This window comes from Accipiter gentilis, chromosome 8, assembly GCF_929443795.1.
Source record: "Accipiter gentilis chromosome 8, bAccGen1.1, whole genome shotgun sequence".
Taxonomy (NCBI): domain Eukaryota; kingdom Metazoa; phylum Chordata; class Aves; order Accipitriformes; family Accipitridae; genus Astur; species Astur gentilis.
Window position 1 is genome coordinate 24,518,729 of NC_064887.1, and position 17,108 is coordinate 24,535,836.

Sequence of the window (17,108 nt, forward strand, 5' to 3'; positions counted from 1 at the left end):
CAAGAGATGTTCATAAACCTCTTGCTTTCTATAGTCCAGTTTGCTTCTTAAACTTTTTTTTTAATCTTTTTTTTATTTGTTCCTATTTTTTTTCTTATTCAGTGATGTCTAAACCAGGCTATATCATACCTTAAAATTTTCTGAGACACTAATGTCAGAACTGAATGCTAAATTTTTTCCAAGCATGGTTACTGAGACGTAGGCAGTCATATCTGAAATGTCCAATTGTATTGAAATCATCTATGCTCACTGTTCTTTACTCATCTGCAGGAAATCCTTGGTTTTCTTATCAAAGCCTAACATAGTCCTGCATATTTCCTTTAAAAGTATTCTCTGAACTGTGGTTGTTAAGCCTAGATAAGACTATTTGCTAATGGCTGTCACTCTTGCTTTTGGAATTTGACCTTTAAAGCATCATCTTTAGAAACTCAGTATAATACAATTCCATGCTTTTATACTGACTTTAAACTTTTTTCCCCGTCTATCTTAATTTTTTTTTTTTGTGCCTCCAAGAAACTGAATGGCATATGCTGTTTAGGGGCAGGGCAGCTATATTTAATTTTACTGGGATGGAAACATTTGGAGAGTATTTAATTTTTCTTTTACCAATTCATTAGAGAAAACCAGGAGAGTTCCATTTTCCCATGACAAAACTGCTCAGTCATTCTGTAAAAAGGGATGAAAAGATGAACTGGTGCTATAATCTGCCTACCTTAAAGCTCTTTAAGGCATTTGAATAGCAAATTTATGACCACAAAAATTTCCAGTTGCATTAAATTACTGAATTGCAGTTTTATCTGTACTGACATTGTGAAAACTCTTCAAAGTAGTTTTTTGTGATTCCATTCTCAAAGTCAGAGATGGATATTTCATGAGATATGGCTTTTGAAACAAATAATTCTTGCTGGGAGACAGTCTGCTGCCTGAGCATGCCTGGTATTCTCAGCTTACCTGATAAAACACCACTTCCCAAATTTTTAATGCACATATACAAGTAGTTCCCTTTTTACCCAGTTTCAACTATGTTGAGACTGATCTTTCACCTCAAACAGGATTATGGTTTTTTATCACACTCCAGAAGGTCAGTGGTCCGAGGGACATCAGGACTGTCCTTTGAGCCTCAGACAGGTGGAAGAAGCAGAATAGTAAAATGTTGAAGATCAGAGTACTTTAGAAATCTGTATGTTGGGCTATATTCCTTTGAGGTCAAATTTGGGCAGATAATAGCAACTTGTATACAATGGGAGATAACTCTATTAAGTTAGCTTGATTATGTAGACAGGATGCTTGAGACATTAACAGCACTAGGCAGTGAATTAGTTTCAATATTCACTGTTTACGGTGTTACTATGCTCTGCTACAATAAAGGTTAAAAATTATTGTTTTGGCATCAAGTCTTCTACATTTTGGCTTCCCTATAGGGAGGGGGGAAAACCCCACAACCATTGGAACTGCATTTTGCATTGTGGACTATTTTAAAATGGAGGAGAGAGAAAAGGATCCTGCTTTGAATACAGTTAATATGTGCTATATGAATTTAATTAAGCTGTTTGGCATAAAATAGTTTTGACCATGTTCCATCAACTTACATTTCTTGTTAGAAGGTAAGGTTCTAAACAGGAATGGGATTCCTTTTCCTTAGTGACTTTTCTCAGAATTAACACTGCCTGCTGAACTATTTCCTAGAAACATACAACTTGTTTCAATAGCTAGTTTTGCAAAATCAGTTTTTCTTCGTAGTGGAGGCATTCCATCACTATTTTGGTTATTGCTGGACAACAGCCCAACAAAACATTGAGAATATGTATTTTGATGGAAGAAGATAGTGTAATTAATTACTACACAAAATAATGTTCAGTGAGTTTATTATAAAGATAATTGGGTTATTTTTAAATCTATACAAGCGCAAATGGTGCCTATTTCTTTGTTTAGTTTAAACATTGTTAACAAATCTGGCATCTCTCTTTTGCATCCTCTTTAGACAGATAAATTCTACAGGGATAGTAATACTATTGATGCTTTCAGGAAGAGTAGTTGGTATTATCATGCAAAATTATTAATGCCTTCAGTAGAACGAGACTACGTCTTAACTGCTATTATATTGCATGCTTGCACTGTAAGAACTGAAGCCGATTTTGTCTGTACAATCAGCTACAGTGTTATAGGTAGCAAATGAATAAAGTATTAAAAGAATACTTGTACATAAATACTTTGAAAGTACACTGATGCACTTTAAGTACATAGGAATGGAAATCTGCAATGGAAAATCTTCCTATTTCAGACATTTTGTGAATGGTGTTTCATCACTGCTTGTGCTTAGATTTGAGTTAAAATAATAATAATAATAATTCAGAATGTTTAAATAAAGTACCTAGTTATGATAATTTCAGAATGCATTTTAAATCGAGGAACTATGCTTTCATGTGCACATACTTACATGTATTGTGTATTTGTTTTTAAATGAAAAGAAACCTGGTCTCTATCTTCCCGTTGACATCAAACAATCCTCTGATATGCAAATCCAGCTATGGGGAGAACAGATACACAAGGTTTGTTTGGATTCAGTCCAAGACTGAGAGAAAATTATATTTAAAGAAGTAATTTATATGCTTTGCCTCATTTAAATGAAAATGCATTTTGAAATAATCCCTATAACTAAAAACATTTTTGTGAAATGTTATGATCCTTTGTATGACTGATGCATTTTGCTGTAGCTAGTTTAAAAAAATCTTTCTCGTGCTCCTGCATGTCTCTATCATGTATAGATGCAGCTGTCAACTTCTCAGTGGCACGTTTTAACATAGTATATGAAAATATTTTTTTTTATTTTTCCAGAGTAATAAATGTTTGTTATGTGAACTTTCTTAGGGTGTGCATGAGTGTGAAGTGTGTGTGTACACACGATATTAAAATACATCTAAATACTTTGCTTTCCATCTACAATTTTGCTAGTATTAATGTTGTTCGTGTATTTTCTTCGTGTGTTTAAAATCTGTCAAAATACGAATTCTTTTAAAAGAGAGACTAAATGAGCAACAATTTTTTCAGTCTTACCTTTAGCTGCTAAATTTATAATGATCAAACTTGCATGTTTTAGCATTGGCTGGAATTCCAGGGTTTTGCTATGTATTTTTGGAGGCCTGTGTTATTCCAGTCCCTGAATATAATATTTGAAGGAGATGTGTGTAGCAGAGCATAATTACATTTCATATAAGCTTTAACAGGCCATTGAACTGTTACCAGTGATTGGTAATGGTTGTTTATACAGAATGGAAAATATTTGAATGGGAGTTAGATCTCTATGAAATTTTCAGAAATCACAGTTCCTTTAGTCCCCTCATATGTATTGCAGAAGTTTCTAAGACTAATCTGATTGACTCTTCTTACATGATCTTTGTTTGTGATTGTGTGTCACTACTTTTTTTCCTTCTATTTAGAAAATGAGGATATGGAAATCAATGTTGGTGTAAGAAAGTATTCAGTTTGGGAAGTTCCATGGCACATACCTTTATATCTGACCTTTATTTGTTCTGTGGCCACTTAGTCTATGCTGGACTATTCTGACCACATTAATCCTGCACTGAGTATTGCTAAATACCATATAAATACTGTTTTGGGATAGCAGTTATATTGCGTTAATGTCTGTGGCTCTATGTTTTGACTGACCTAAACACATACATTGATGATACATGTATTAGTATTTAAGGGAAAAGCTTTCTGTGTCAAGAAATTTTGTTTAAACCATTCTCATTAGGTTGTGCGCCTCCTGTATTTGGCTTTTAAATAAAGGGTTTTCTGACTTTTTCAGTCATTTTATGCAAGTTTTAAGTTTTAATAGTCAGTGTCCATCCTTTTTTCTTTAAGCATTTTAAGAAACAGAAGAGGTTGATTCCTGAAAGAACAGTTTGGAAGTACTTCGTTCAGCTTTGCAGTGCCTTGGAACATATGCATTCTCGTCGTGTTATGCATAGAGGTAATATAGCATCTGTAATGATTTGTCTTCACTTAAACCTTTTACTGTGTGAGAATTAAGCTGGTTCAATGCAAATGACACCAAATAATGTCATAATGGAATCAATTTTGACAGCTGACACAGTGTGTGTTTCTGTCATGTTTTATAAGTAATGGAAAAGTGTGACAGAAGTTTGTGGTTGTACATTCGCTGTGGTAGGCATTTGTTTGCAGCAATGGCTTGTGATACCAAGTTTTCAAAATAAGTGATAGTTCTGTAAGTGATGGAAACCCTGCTGCTGCTACCTCTTTGCTTGCTCAATTAATTTTGCTGGCTCTTATTTTCTGTCCTGTTCTTGTTCTTCTGTATTTGCCCATTGTCTCTCCCAAGTATTGTTACCTGCATTCTTGCACAGCTATCTATCCATTCTTTTCGCCTCTTGCACCTTTTTTCCCTTACAAGAGTATTTGCCTCCTGCCACCCCTTCTAGTGATGTATAGGCCCTTCTCCCACTCCCTTACCTACTGGATTAGGTGCAGCAGTGAGCATTTTCTCCCCTTCTCTGCTCTTCTCCACTATTTCCAATCTCTGTGTCCAGTACTGTGTCCCAACAGCCCTTGTACTTGCCATCTATCCCTGTCAGGTACTAAATCTCTTTTACCCATTTTAAACCTCTGTACTGCTGTCTCTTCCATATGTTGTCTTCATTTTACCTTGTAACTCTGAGTCAAAGAAAACAGATCGTAGTATAGCTGCTTCTCAGATGTACAATTTTTTTTGCCTTGGAAATCCCTCTGGCTAGGAGTTGCAAGTTGTATATGCAACTGTCTCTCTGGGTTCAGGTGAAATTACATGTCTTAGGTTGGTGGCTTCCTTCTGCTGGGATGCAAATAGCTGCCTGAAAGCAAAAGTCCCTCGATCTCTGCTGAGCTTTGTCATTTGCAGCTAGAGATGTTGCACCCTTCAGCAGCTCAACTTACATGCCTCTGCCTCTGCAAATGGCTTTCCCTTGTGATTCTCCTTTTTTTTTTCCTTTACGCATTTGTACAGATACCCGCAAGTGCAAATTATACAAAGAGAAGGATGTAAAATTACAGATTCTTTCCATAGGGTATAGGTATCTTCCTTTAATGCTTTTATGACTAAACTAGTTTATTTCAGTATATTTTAGCTCAAAACCAAAATGAGTTTAAATTCCTTAAACTAAAATACTACCTTCAAAACTTCTGGCAAACCTATGGCAAATCTAACAGTTCCATGGTTACACACCAAAATCAGTGACAATTAAAGCTATTTTAAGTTGAGATGATATCCAAGTTGGATTGTTACACAAAGGGTGATCCAAACTCCTGAAAACTAGGTCAGATAGAAGCATAACATAATTGCTTCTGTCTTCCTCTTATAAAGCTTGTAAGGTTTTGTAACTTTTTATTGGAAACCTGAAAATGCTGGTAGAAGGGTTATTAACCATTCCTTTTACTGTACCGTATCTTATGCAAACTGTAATCCCCTCTTATGAAAGTTAAGTGATTTTCTTTAAATTAAGAGCAACAGTGCGTTGCTCTTGAACTGAGTAAGAGCTAAGCACCCTTGCCAAACAAATACCATGTCGGTTTATTTAGAAGACCAACAGGTTAGGTACCTTGTTAAAAATCATGCAATGAAAATCTTTGCTGTTGTCTCTAAAGGATTGGATTAAAACTTAAACTGAATATTAATTGTGAAAAATAACTGTCTGGGGTATGCATCATTATTTTTCTTTGTTTCTACTTGATTAGCCCAATTCCATTGACGAGTTCAAATAACCATTCTCCTGAGTAAAACTTGCTCCTTTTTTTTAACGCCTGCTATTAAAGAGAATCAGTTACCTATTTCAAATAAATAAGATCATGCCACTGTGGGTAATCTGATGAGCAAAAGTGATGAAAAATACGTTTTACAGTTCTTAAAAACATTTTTGGTCTGTTACTTAAGACATAATGAGAGGTTTTCTAGTTCTAATCGAAGTCCTTATGTATAGCTTATATAAAGTAGTAATGAAGTCCCTGTATATGCTTCTTTGGGTGTGGGGCTTTTTTGTTGTGTTTTTTCTTGTTAATGTTTGTTTGCTTGTTTTTTTTAAAATGCTTTCCATGTTTGTACTATTAAAATAGTTAATTTGAAATTCCAAATCCCAGACCCACTCTTTCTGCACAGCACAGTCAAATTTTGTTAATATTAGTGTAAATAAAAGCCTCTTTTGGTCTATTATTAATAGAGCAGTAGCTTTTCTTGCAACCTTATTGTGACTTTTAAATTTTCAAAATTTTTGTTTTTCAGATATAAAGCCAGCTAATGTGTTCATTACAGCTACAGGGGTAGTAAAGCTTGGAGACCTTGGACTTGGTCGGTTTTTCAGCTCCAAAACCACAGCTGCACATTCTTTAGGTAAGCTTTCTCTGAGGTACAGGTGTTGGGGAGGTGGATTTTTTTTTAACGTGGTGGAAATACTGTGCTCACTCATGAGGAGGAATAAAACAGCTAGGTCCAGCTAAAGCTTTTCTTAAATAATAAAAAAAATAATGGTCAGCACCATGGACAAATAGAGAAAACCTTAACACTGAGGTGTCACTTTCAGCAGTACAGCTTGTTGTTCCCCCCCCCCCCTTCCCCCTTTGTTTTAATCGGTTAATGTCCATTCCTGGCTCAAAATAAGTCTTCATGACAGTAGTGTTTTCTAGAAATGCTAGGAAAAAATAAGACCAATAATACAGATGCATGTTTTTAAAATTCATTTGAACTTTAATCAGCGTTGAAAAGAATCTAGTAATTCTGTGTGCCTGTATGGGTAGCATTGATGACATGTTGGTCATATGCTTTGAAAGCGCTAACAGAGGAGCTTGCCTGTTTCAAGGTGGAGTTTCTCAATATAAGTTAAGTAAGTCAAGGAGAGATCAGAATTAGGCTTTATGAACCATAAAGACTTTAAAAACAAAACAAAAGCAAAACAAACAAAAAAACAAATCCCAGAAAACTTATTTTTATAAGAATAGAAAAAAATTTTCTGAAATGCCCCATTTATTCTTTGCTAGCACACAAAAAATAACATTGTTAACTTTTTCCAAACAAAATTTTAATATAATTTGCATCTTTTGAGTGACATGTGGAGACTAGAATGATTAAGAAGCCTTTAGAGAAGAAAAAGTAAAAATTTGGCAGATATTTTAAGTTTAAATGTAGCAAATGGACAAATGACAGACTCTAAGAGGATCTCTGTAAAACAGAAAAGCCTTGTAAATAGAGTAGCATCTGCTTTAAAGAGAAATGTAAGAATCGGTGTTTATAGTATGGTGATGTAGATTATTTTTTTTTTAGCTAAGAAAAAAATTCTTTTCCCCTGCTGAAGAGTGGCTATGTTTAGTGGTTGCTGAATTCAAGCCTGTTCACTACTGCAAAGGGTATGAAATGAACTTTTAGACCCCTCAAGAGCAAGGCCATAGATGGCAGCATCCAGAATTGTCTTCTGTTCCTTGTAAAGGGTATTGAGGCAGGCAGAGCACCTTGAATACAGAAAGGTAAAATCAATTCAAATGCTGCATAGTGTGAATTTTTAACAAATGACAGTGACAATTCTGTAATTAGGCATTTGAATATTTTTTTATATTTAACAAGAGTGCATGGTAAGGAAGATAATGTCTAAGAAAGCCAAGAATGGTTAAGTAATACAATCCCTGTCTTAGGGCCATGAGAGGACACACAAAGAATTGTGTTTGCTCAGATGCTGATGTTTCTAATTAGACTATGAAATATCAGATCTCTTGGATTAAAATATGCCATATTTATCCCCGACTCGTGATTTAGCTTTATTTAGATAGTCCCAGTTATCAGTATAGTGTGGAAAAAAAGGAGAGGATTGATGTTCAGCATGTTTGTACCACATTTGAGGTGTGGGCAATACTAGTGTTAACAGCCCAAGAAAACTATTTTAGAAAGGAATTTTTTTATATCATCCTTACTGCCCTGTCTTCCAGAAAGCCTTTAGTCACTCTTTTGTGCTTTCCTATTTTTATCACGTTTGGTGCATACTGATACCTGTGTAGTCAAAACCATGCGTTAACTGCTGATATCTTAGTAGGTCTGAGGTGAAACTCAGGCACAGGTGTGCAATCTTGCATTAATAAAAAAGAGAGAGGAAGAGACAGAGGAGAAGCAGTGAGACCAGACTGGAAATGTGCTTGGGTTCCACATCGAAGTTCAGACATAACCCTAAAGTTCTGATACTCACAGCACAGTGTGTTTTTAAAGAGCTGATATTCGTGCTGCCATCATAGCCCAGTGGCCATCTCTGGCAGCACTGTGGAGATATTATTTGTCATAGTTGGGTCCTGCTACTGCCTGCAAGTGGAAGAAGGATGTAAATGAGCAGTGTGAAGAGGGAGCTGCTCCTGGACTGTATTTGCAGGAAGCTGTAGATCCTAATCTGTGGGTAGGAGCACATGAAGAAGGCAGAAGTCAGTTTTGAGGGTGGGAGAGCTAGACTTTTGTTCTGAGACAGAAGTTAGGTAGTTAAAGATGAACAAACTGCTTCAACCCTGTGTTATTTTGGCTCATTGCAGGGGAATGGTTGCAAAGGGACTGAAGACTGAGCTAGAGTTAAAAACAGTGTAAAACCCCCAAGTCCTTTAAAGCTCATCTTTTACAAATACAAGAGTCATCCAGAGAGCCGTGGGGGTAGGGGGATGGAAGCTTTGTTTCTAATGTTGGGCTGTGTCTTGGTAGAGGAGCTGTGGTTGGTTTTTTTTCTCCCCCCCCCCTTCTCCTCTTTTCCCATTTCCTTCTTAATTATGACCTAATGCCAGAATTCAGCCTAGGAGAAAGGTTTTGTTCAGCTGTTAACTTAGGCTACAGTGGAGACAGTGACACACTGATTTATCATGTCACTAGCAGAGACCACTTTTTAAAATTAATTTCTCATGCAGTTTCTGTTGCTGGTTTTCCTGAAATTTCTTTCAAAGTTGTATCTTTTTATGATTCTATAAACCTTTGGTGCACAAACCCCAGTGAATTACAAACATATTATGTGTCGCAATTTATACTTGTTTAGAGGCTTTATAAAAATTTCAGTAGCAAACTAGATTCAGGCTTTCAGAGATAAAGAAATGTATTAAAATTTTCATTAGCTGCAGCTTCTAACTGGTAATTATGAATAATACTGATTTAATTACAGTACTTGCTGATGGTCCATTTGAAACAAATAAATACTACACTGGACAGGATTTCTTAAATGTTCTTAACTCTTTCTATACAGACTTATCAAAACAGTAGAATTTTCTACTGTGGCATGTATATACCTTTTTGAAAATAGAAAAATCTTTCTTCCAAAAATGCAAAGGAATTGGAGGCATTTGGTACTGTTGATTCAATACAAACTTGACAAAGTTTCTTGGTTTCAGAAGACTTTACATTAGAAAGGGGACGATGATCCAAGAAAGGCTTCTTACTCCTTTCCCTATGACTGTGTGTGTTAGGGGTTTTTTTTGTTGTTGTTTTTAATGGCTGAATGCCAGGCCTTATGCTCTTTGATGAAACAGCAATTCTAAGGGCAACTCATGGAAATGTGCATTTTTTTTATCTTTAGCAATTCAGTGGATTTAAGGATAGTCCATATATTAGTATTTCAATTACCAAAAGAACCCCAAACCCCAACCCCAAAAAAACAGTTCTCCAGTGTGGTTTTGCTAGAGGTCTGCACAGCATGCTGTCCAGGCAGAACATGATGTGAATACCTTCTTGCAGGGCAAAAGAGCAGATCTGCAGTCTTAGAATGCTTGAAAGCAAAGGATCATATGTGTTGAATTCTGGTGTTTCTTCTGTGGTTTGACAGCTTCTGTCATTTCCATGGTACTCTTGTCCCCAGCACAGAGCTGTGTTATGAGTGATTTGACTGTAAACTCATGCAGGTTGTGGGGAATAAAATACCTTGTAAAAATGTGTGCAAATACTCTTCTTTCCTCTTACATATGGTCTGTAACCCAGCAGAGGGTGTCAAAGCAAGTGCTGAGGTGGTGGTATGCAGCACCATTTTGCTGTGAATAGAATAAGCTCCACTTTCATACTCTTAACCAAACTGTTCTGAGAACCCACACCCTCAGTGTACAGGAAGGCTATCAGAAAAATCTGCAGCTGATTCATTACAGTCATCAAAGAAGCTGTATTAAAACAGCTTTTATTGTATGTACAAAACCCTGAGATCTTTTACAGTAGTTTGAAAGCTGAAGGTAAATTATTCTGCTGTTACAATGCTACATTATAAAATAACCAAGGATATCTATAGATCGATTTCTGCAGTTAGACTATTTGCATAACGTAGGCTAGGTTGCAGAATTACTTTGGATAAGTGCAGTATTTTAGGTCCCATATCTGTGGTTGAAGATGAGCCTATGACTTAGAAATCTCCTACACCTATATTAAAATAAATAAGTAAAAACCAAATTATACTTATGGAGAATTTTTGTGTCAGTGGTTGGTTACCCTCTCTGGTCCATAACTGCAGCTTATTTGTAGCTTTGTCTGTCTTCAGCATCAACCATTCATCTTGTTATGCACTTGCATGTTGTATTGAACTCTGTATTATAGAATTCCTGTGATCTCATGAAGTCATTCATAAACCATATTTTTTGATTACTTAAATAAATTGGGCCTTTTTTTTTAAACTGAAGTCTTGTTTTGGAATTCTTCGAAAATCAGAAGAGTTACTGAAGTGATTTTAGCCCACTTCCTGAACTCTGGTAGTTAGGTATTCCAATGCATGGAATGTCAATAATAATTATATGGCCTTTTTGAAAACTAGTCTACTAAATACCTGAACTAGGCATTACATTGTTTTGTATAAGTAATATTAATATTTACCAGGCAGATTTTTCTCCCAGCTTAAAAATGCTTGATAGTACTTAGAGCTAGTTACTGTATTTCATTCAGCTCCTTGGTGCATTGTTGGTTTTTAAGTGAACACATTCTCCTCTAACTCAGCTGCAGTGTGAGTTATGTGTTTATGCAGGTAATAAGACGGGCTGTTTATGTCATGACTCCCTTTTTCATAATAGTTTCTTTTCCTCTGATCCTGCAGATCCAGCTTTCTGCCCCTAATAGCCACCATTTCCATTATGTCTGTTGCCTCTCCCAATAGTAGAAAGCTTGCATAAAGAAACAACACTTTCTGGATCTGCGGCATCTTTAAAGGGAGGGAATTCCAGAGCAGGAGCAGATTCTGAGGAAGCAGTTTACTTGACCCAGGCCATTTTCAAGGAGATTACTGTTCAGACCTGCAGGTTATCCAAGATAGGCAAATGCAGTGAACAGAATGTTAAAGTTACAGATTTTGTTCTTAAAAACAGAGGCACCTTAATATGTTACGTCTTTGTCTTGCATTATCCCACTTCTGTGTCTCCAGATGAGAAAAGAAAATCTCATGTCTTTATAGTATTGTGATGCTGTATTTCACTTAACAGAAATAAAAATAATGATCCAAGAAGGAAATGTAACATATAATCACATCTGGTAGTTGCTTGCCAGCAGTACAGCTATGTACCAAGGTTGCTCACTGTTTTAAAGAATTGTTGCAATGCCTTCAGTAGTTCCTGAATGTCAGAATAATGAATCTTTTCTGTCATGTTCTGTTAAAAACAGTTTACAAGTAGTAATGATGTCTAAGATCTTCAAGTTGTTTTTGTGATTCAATGACTAACATAACTGTAATTTCAATTCCTTTCACTTGTTGGTCATTGGGGTCTTCAGGTTGTATTGCAGTTAAGGTGTTACACTAGGCTAAATGCTGTAAAATGATAGCATTTGTTCTCCTTTTCACTATCATCAATCTTTCACAGTCATATCGGACCCCTAACGTATCAGCAGGCTTCCTAGAGCTACTGGTTAAAATTACCTTTGCTTTTGGTAAACTCTGAACCTTCAAACCTCTGTTTTCAGCTGCCCCCTGTGGATTTTGTGAAGCCTCTTTCTGGCACGTTACTCACTACCAGCTATTTACGTGATGTCTCAGAGCAGCAAAGGCAGAGCTGCTGTAACCAGCTAAGAACCAGATTACTATTAAACTTGGTTTTTGTTGTTAGATGAATTCTGCCAACAAAGCATCAGAATACACTAAAGCAGTGCATTAGTCAATGGATGCAAAATACAGCTGGAAGTTTTCAGAGGTGTCCAAGCTCACAAGTCCTTGGGGTAAAAAAAAATAAATAAAAAAATTCAAGAGGGAAGTAGAACAGTAAGAATAATAAAAACATGAAATAAAGCTGTGTGATGCCAAATGTTGTTTAATTACAGTCTCTAATTTTAAGATCGCTGTCATTAAACACCCACTAAACTACCGCTGTTGATACATTAGAGTACCAGAGTTGCTTCTGGGTCTTCTGATGCTATTTTCGTGTTACACTCCACCCATCTGTGTGCCTATTCTTTCAGAGGGAAAAGACCTTCTTGACCATTACTCTGTGGTGGGTGAATACAAACATCCCATGAGAGTAAATGGTTTTCACAGTACTCCATCATTTTGAGTTGCCTTTCCCCAGCCTTTCTCCTTTTAAGCTTTTGACCTCAGTTCAGAGCTGCAGTGATTCCTCAGGCCAGCGCTAAGGGAGCCTCTGGGGAAAGGGGCTGTGGCACCCTCTGGTCTCCCAGGGCTGGAAGTCTCTCCCAAAATGTTTAGGGGGCCAAATGCATTGTAGGATGCAATATGGGACCTCTGTCCTTGCCATATCCATTGGAGAAGCACGTTCTCCGTTTATATTCATTTGGAATTTTGTTTTCAATATTGTTTGCTAAGAAGATGAATTGAAATTATGGGTTACTAGCAGCAGTGGCCTGACATGGGATAAGGTGGTACTGGGTTTCCCAATCCCAGCTGGGCCTTTCAAGTAGGAAAGTACTGCCCCAACCCTCCGCACCTTTTTCTTCCCCCTTTGTCTCTAAGAAAGTGTGACATAGTTTGAGATGTCAGCCTTTCTAAAAGATAGGGCACATTGTCAAAGCAAACCCCTTAACTTTTGGAAATGATTAGAGTAAAATTATTAATCTGATTAATTAAAACTATTATTAACCTGATTATTCAGATTTAGAATTACTTACCTATTCCCTATATCTCCATTTCCCATATCATACAGAAATGAATTCTGAATAGATGAGGCTAGTTCAGAAGTGTAGGAGTGATATTAGATTTTTGTGTTAAGTAAAATAGTGTGAGGTTCATACTCTTAGTTTTCCTAATTTCCAGTGAGAATGCTGATTTTAATCTCTGGCTGTGTTGCAAGATGTTTAGTCTCAAAATAAGGTCAACCTGTGTTGAATTGACAGAAATCAGTTGGTTTTCATCATCACGATTCAGTGTTTAAGAAAATATTTCACACAAATTTGAAGTAAAAATCTACATAGATATGTGACTCTTTGCTATTAGTCATTTTGGGGGGATATAAGGAAAAAGTTCAGAGACAATGCACCAAAATTGCCACTACTGTTATTTTTCATAACTTCTCTTTTTGTTGATCTGTCACATATGAACCCATCACTTAGATACTATTTTTTTTTTAATGGCTTTTTTTACAGAGCTGAAAACTCTCAGAATTTCTGTCTTCCAAGTAACTTGTGATACAGATGGGTACGGTCTAATTAAAATAAAGGGGAGAGATGTCCTTGGGTATCCAATGTAAATTTGCTCTGGGACAGTCCTAGTAAATGCTGCTTTTCAAGAGCAGATGTCTCCAGAGCCAACAGCTCTGAGGCAGGATTAAGCTAGGACAGCCACAGATTAGGGAGCTGAAAAGTCCTTGCAGAGTCTAGCCTTGCAGCAGATGGCCGAGTTGCTCATAGGAGCCTCAGCTTCTTCTGGGCTCACACGTTTTCCTGCCTTCCTCTTTGGGAAGCTGAGGATACTGGATTTCAGGCTCAATTTTAGTTTCAGATATTCAAACTAAGTTGTGTTTATTAGTTTCAAAAGCATATTTTTCAGATTAGGATAGTCTCAAAAGGAAGAACAGACAACTCATTTAAAAAAAAAAAAAAGAATTCAAGCAATGGAAGAGAATTTCTAGCTGTTGTTATTTCCAGCCACAGTGGTAACAGTTTGGAAAGGAGTGGGGATGTGTGTGTGTGTGCATGTTGTATGTTCCCTTGGTTGTCTGAAGAAGAAAGTAATTGCTTTCAAGCTTCTTTAAAAGCAAAAGTCAGAGGTATTCTACAACTGAATAATTCTGGTTATTAGATATCAGTAGTGAAAATAAAGCTGCATTGGATGAAATAGATATCTATTTAATATATATTTCTAGCACACTGAAGAGTCATAAGTATGAATTGAAACTATATGTTAGCAAAATAAGAAATATAGAAGATGCAAAATGTTTTTCAGCCAGAAAAATGTACTTTTACAACTATATAACAACATAAATTTTCATTCAGAAATACTTGTGTATTTATTGCAGTTGGTACACCTTATTATATGTCTCCAGAGAGAATACATGAAAATGGTTACAACTTCAAATCTGACATCTGGTCTCTAGGCTGTCTTCTGTATGAGGTAATATTGATATATACAGTGAACTTAATAATACTGTTGTGCTCCACCCGTGCCCCCCCCCCCCCCCCCCCCCCCCCCCCATCCTGCCCTTCCAAATGTATTAAGTTCTGTTTCAGGATCTATTTCTATATGTTTGTTATTTGTGTGTAGCATTGTGGAAAAGCTACTTTTCAGCTATTATGCCTGTTTTTTAATATTAGCAATAAGAACTCTTAACTTCAGCATGTGAAATACTCTCTGTGTGTTGCTCAAGAGTTGCCTTTTACTGGGCTTGCTACAAAGATTTTACAGCAATTTGTTCAAGACTGGCCATAACTGAAGGATTAATAAATGAATAACGGCAAGCATATGTACAATTTTTAATGGCCTATGCTGATTATATGATTTTGGTAATAAATGCATTGAGAAATAGTAGTACTGACTTGAGTATGCAACTACTGCTTTCGAAAACTGCAGTATAGTTATCAGAAGTAAAAAAATAATAATAAAAAAGGGTTACTGTGTCCTTATTACTACTAGTCTAGCTTGGATTAACTTTGAAGATAATGACTTCTGTTGCACAGACATGTAATTTTTCTACCCTTTCTTCTCCTCCAATTGGTTAAACTGTAGTTATTGGTTAATTTCTGTATTCATATAGTTAAGATGGGTAGGTAATGCATAATTTTAAATGATACTGTATTCTGAGAAAAGATATAGGGCAAATTGAAATGGAGGCGAATGAAGGTGTGAAGAACAGGTAGGCTTCTAAGGCAACTATATCTTCAAGGTTCTTTGCATATCATTTCTTGATCAAAAGACTAAACACTTGTGTTGAAGGATGCTGGAAAAAAATTTCGTTCCGTCAGCAATGGCAGTGAAGTCTTTCTAGTCATGTTCCAGATAAAAATATACCCAACTCACTCTTCGTTTATCTACAAGCCACCTGCCTCAGTGAGTTAGCAGAACTCATTTAACACATATTCAGTAGGATCAGCACCTCCTGTTATTTTAGGATTTTGTAAAAAAGCATTGTCTGCCTGTTAAAGTTGTGTGTTACTACTAGGTGAATTGTCTCCAGTAATGGTAGTTTACATTCTATCACTAACATGTTGCTTTAAGTATTAAAAGGGCAAATAGGTACATTGCAATTCTGCAGAGCTTACAGATCTATGTATAGCTGTTGCTTCTAAATCTTGGGGACAATTCACAGGAATGAAGTCTGATACTTGATATCAAGTATTTAGAAGTTTAAATCCTGAACTGAAACCTAATCCCATATTGGGATTCCTTAGTACTGACCATGGCAAGTGCCTTTAATTCCAGTGCTCTACTTTACACACTTGCACAAGCAGGAGCCTGAAGATAGCATAAAGGTAGATAAGGATTTTTTTAGTATTACTACCCCTCATTGGTTTTCTTGGGAATTTTTTAAATCTGGAAACAAACAAATAAAACCCTTGAATAACTAATTATTATATAAAATAAACATATTTTAAGGTTAATTTTTCTTCTATGTTACATGAATAAAATTACTGGATAGAAATCAATAGTACTTTTCTAAAGAAGGCTTGGGGTTTTTTTTGAGCTTGCTGGTTTGATGCTGGTAGAGTATGTTAAACATCTATGGGAATATTAAACTTTTCTTTGATCTGGTAAGTAATTTCAAAATAGCTAAATATCTTAATTCCATTGATTAACTCAGCATCTTTAAGTACCATTCTCCTTTTATTTATTTTAGAAGTTTTACCAGGATAGTATTAAGTTGATATGGTGTTGTGTTTGGGGTTTTTTTCCTTATTGGAAGAATAAAGTAATTATTAGGATACTTACTGTGGATATGTATTATATAGCTATAGTATATGGCAGTGACTTCAACTATAGCTTTTAAATTTTTCTTAGAGGTACATTTATCCCATTTAGTTAATAATGCAACATAGCAGATGTTTGTGGTAGGTGGGTTTTGTTGTTTTTTTTTGTTGTTGGTTTTTGTTGTTGTTGTTGATCATCGAGATGTAATTTTGAAATTTTAGATATAGTAAACTCAAAATACATGCTTAGCATTTTTGTCTTTTTTTAATTATTTGAAAGTGGTTATTTAAGGTTCTTTAAGACATGTGTGTACTAATGCATGGTATTTTTATTATCCGTGCAGTTTTCTGCTGGGTGTCTTTTTGTGATATGTCTATTGCTTGCAGTTTAGCATGTTTTATTATATTGACTTCATGTTGGTATGTGTTCGTATGTGCTCTGGATTCTCTCCAGCTTAATTGGAGAAAAGCCGTGGCATGTTTATCACTTCTCAGTAAATGCTTAATTGCTGCTAAACTCTTCAGTTATGTTTTAATTTAAGTTTAGACTAATTTGCTCTAATGTATGTTGTTTTTAAAAATTATTATGTCTAACCTATATTACAGTCTATTATTCAATGCTAACTGTGTGGCCAGTAAGATTTTTAAAAGTCTATTTTAAAGTCTGATTTTTTTAGAGCCCCAGGTATTTCTAAAACCTCAAAAACACTACCACTGGAGTTTTAATTGATATGCAACAAAGTAGACTTTACTAATTAAAATCAAGATGCTGTGCTTTTGCTACATGGACCTTTACATGGAAAAGTAG

General features: G+C 35.8%; 1 protein-coding gene across 4 annotated transcripts in view; it reads left to right on the top strand.

The window, feature by feature from the left end:
• NEK7 (NIMA related kinase 7) overlaps window positions 1–17,108 on the top strand; it is a 78,089-nt gene that overhangs the window by 45,462 nt on the left and 15,519 nt on the right. For all 4 annotated transcript variants that reach the window (XR_007506972.1, XM_049807738.1, XM_049807740.1 and 1 more), the window contains 3 exons: window positions 3,865–3,973; window positions 6,272–6,379; window positions 14,416–14,510. Coding sequence is in view for 3 of the 4 variants with exons in the window: in XM_049807738.1 (XP_049663695.1) it covers window positions 3,865–3,973; window positions 6,272–6,379; window positions 14,416–14,510 (312 nt within the window). In the remaining variant the exon portion in view is untranslated. The remainder of the gene's footprint in view (window positions 1–3,864; window positions 3,974–6,271; window positions 6,380–14,415; window positions 14,511–17,108) is intronic.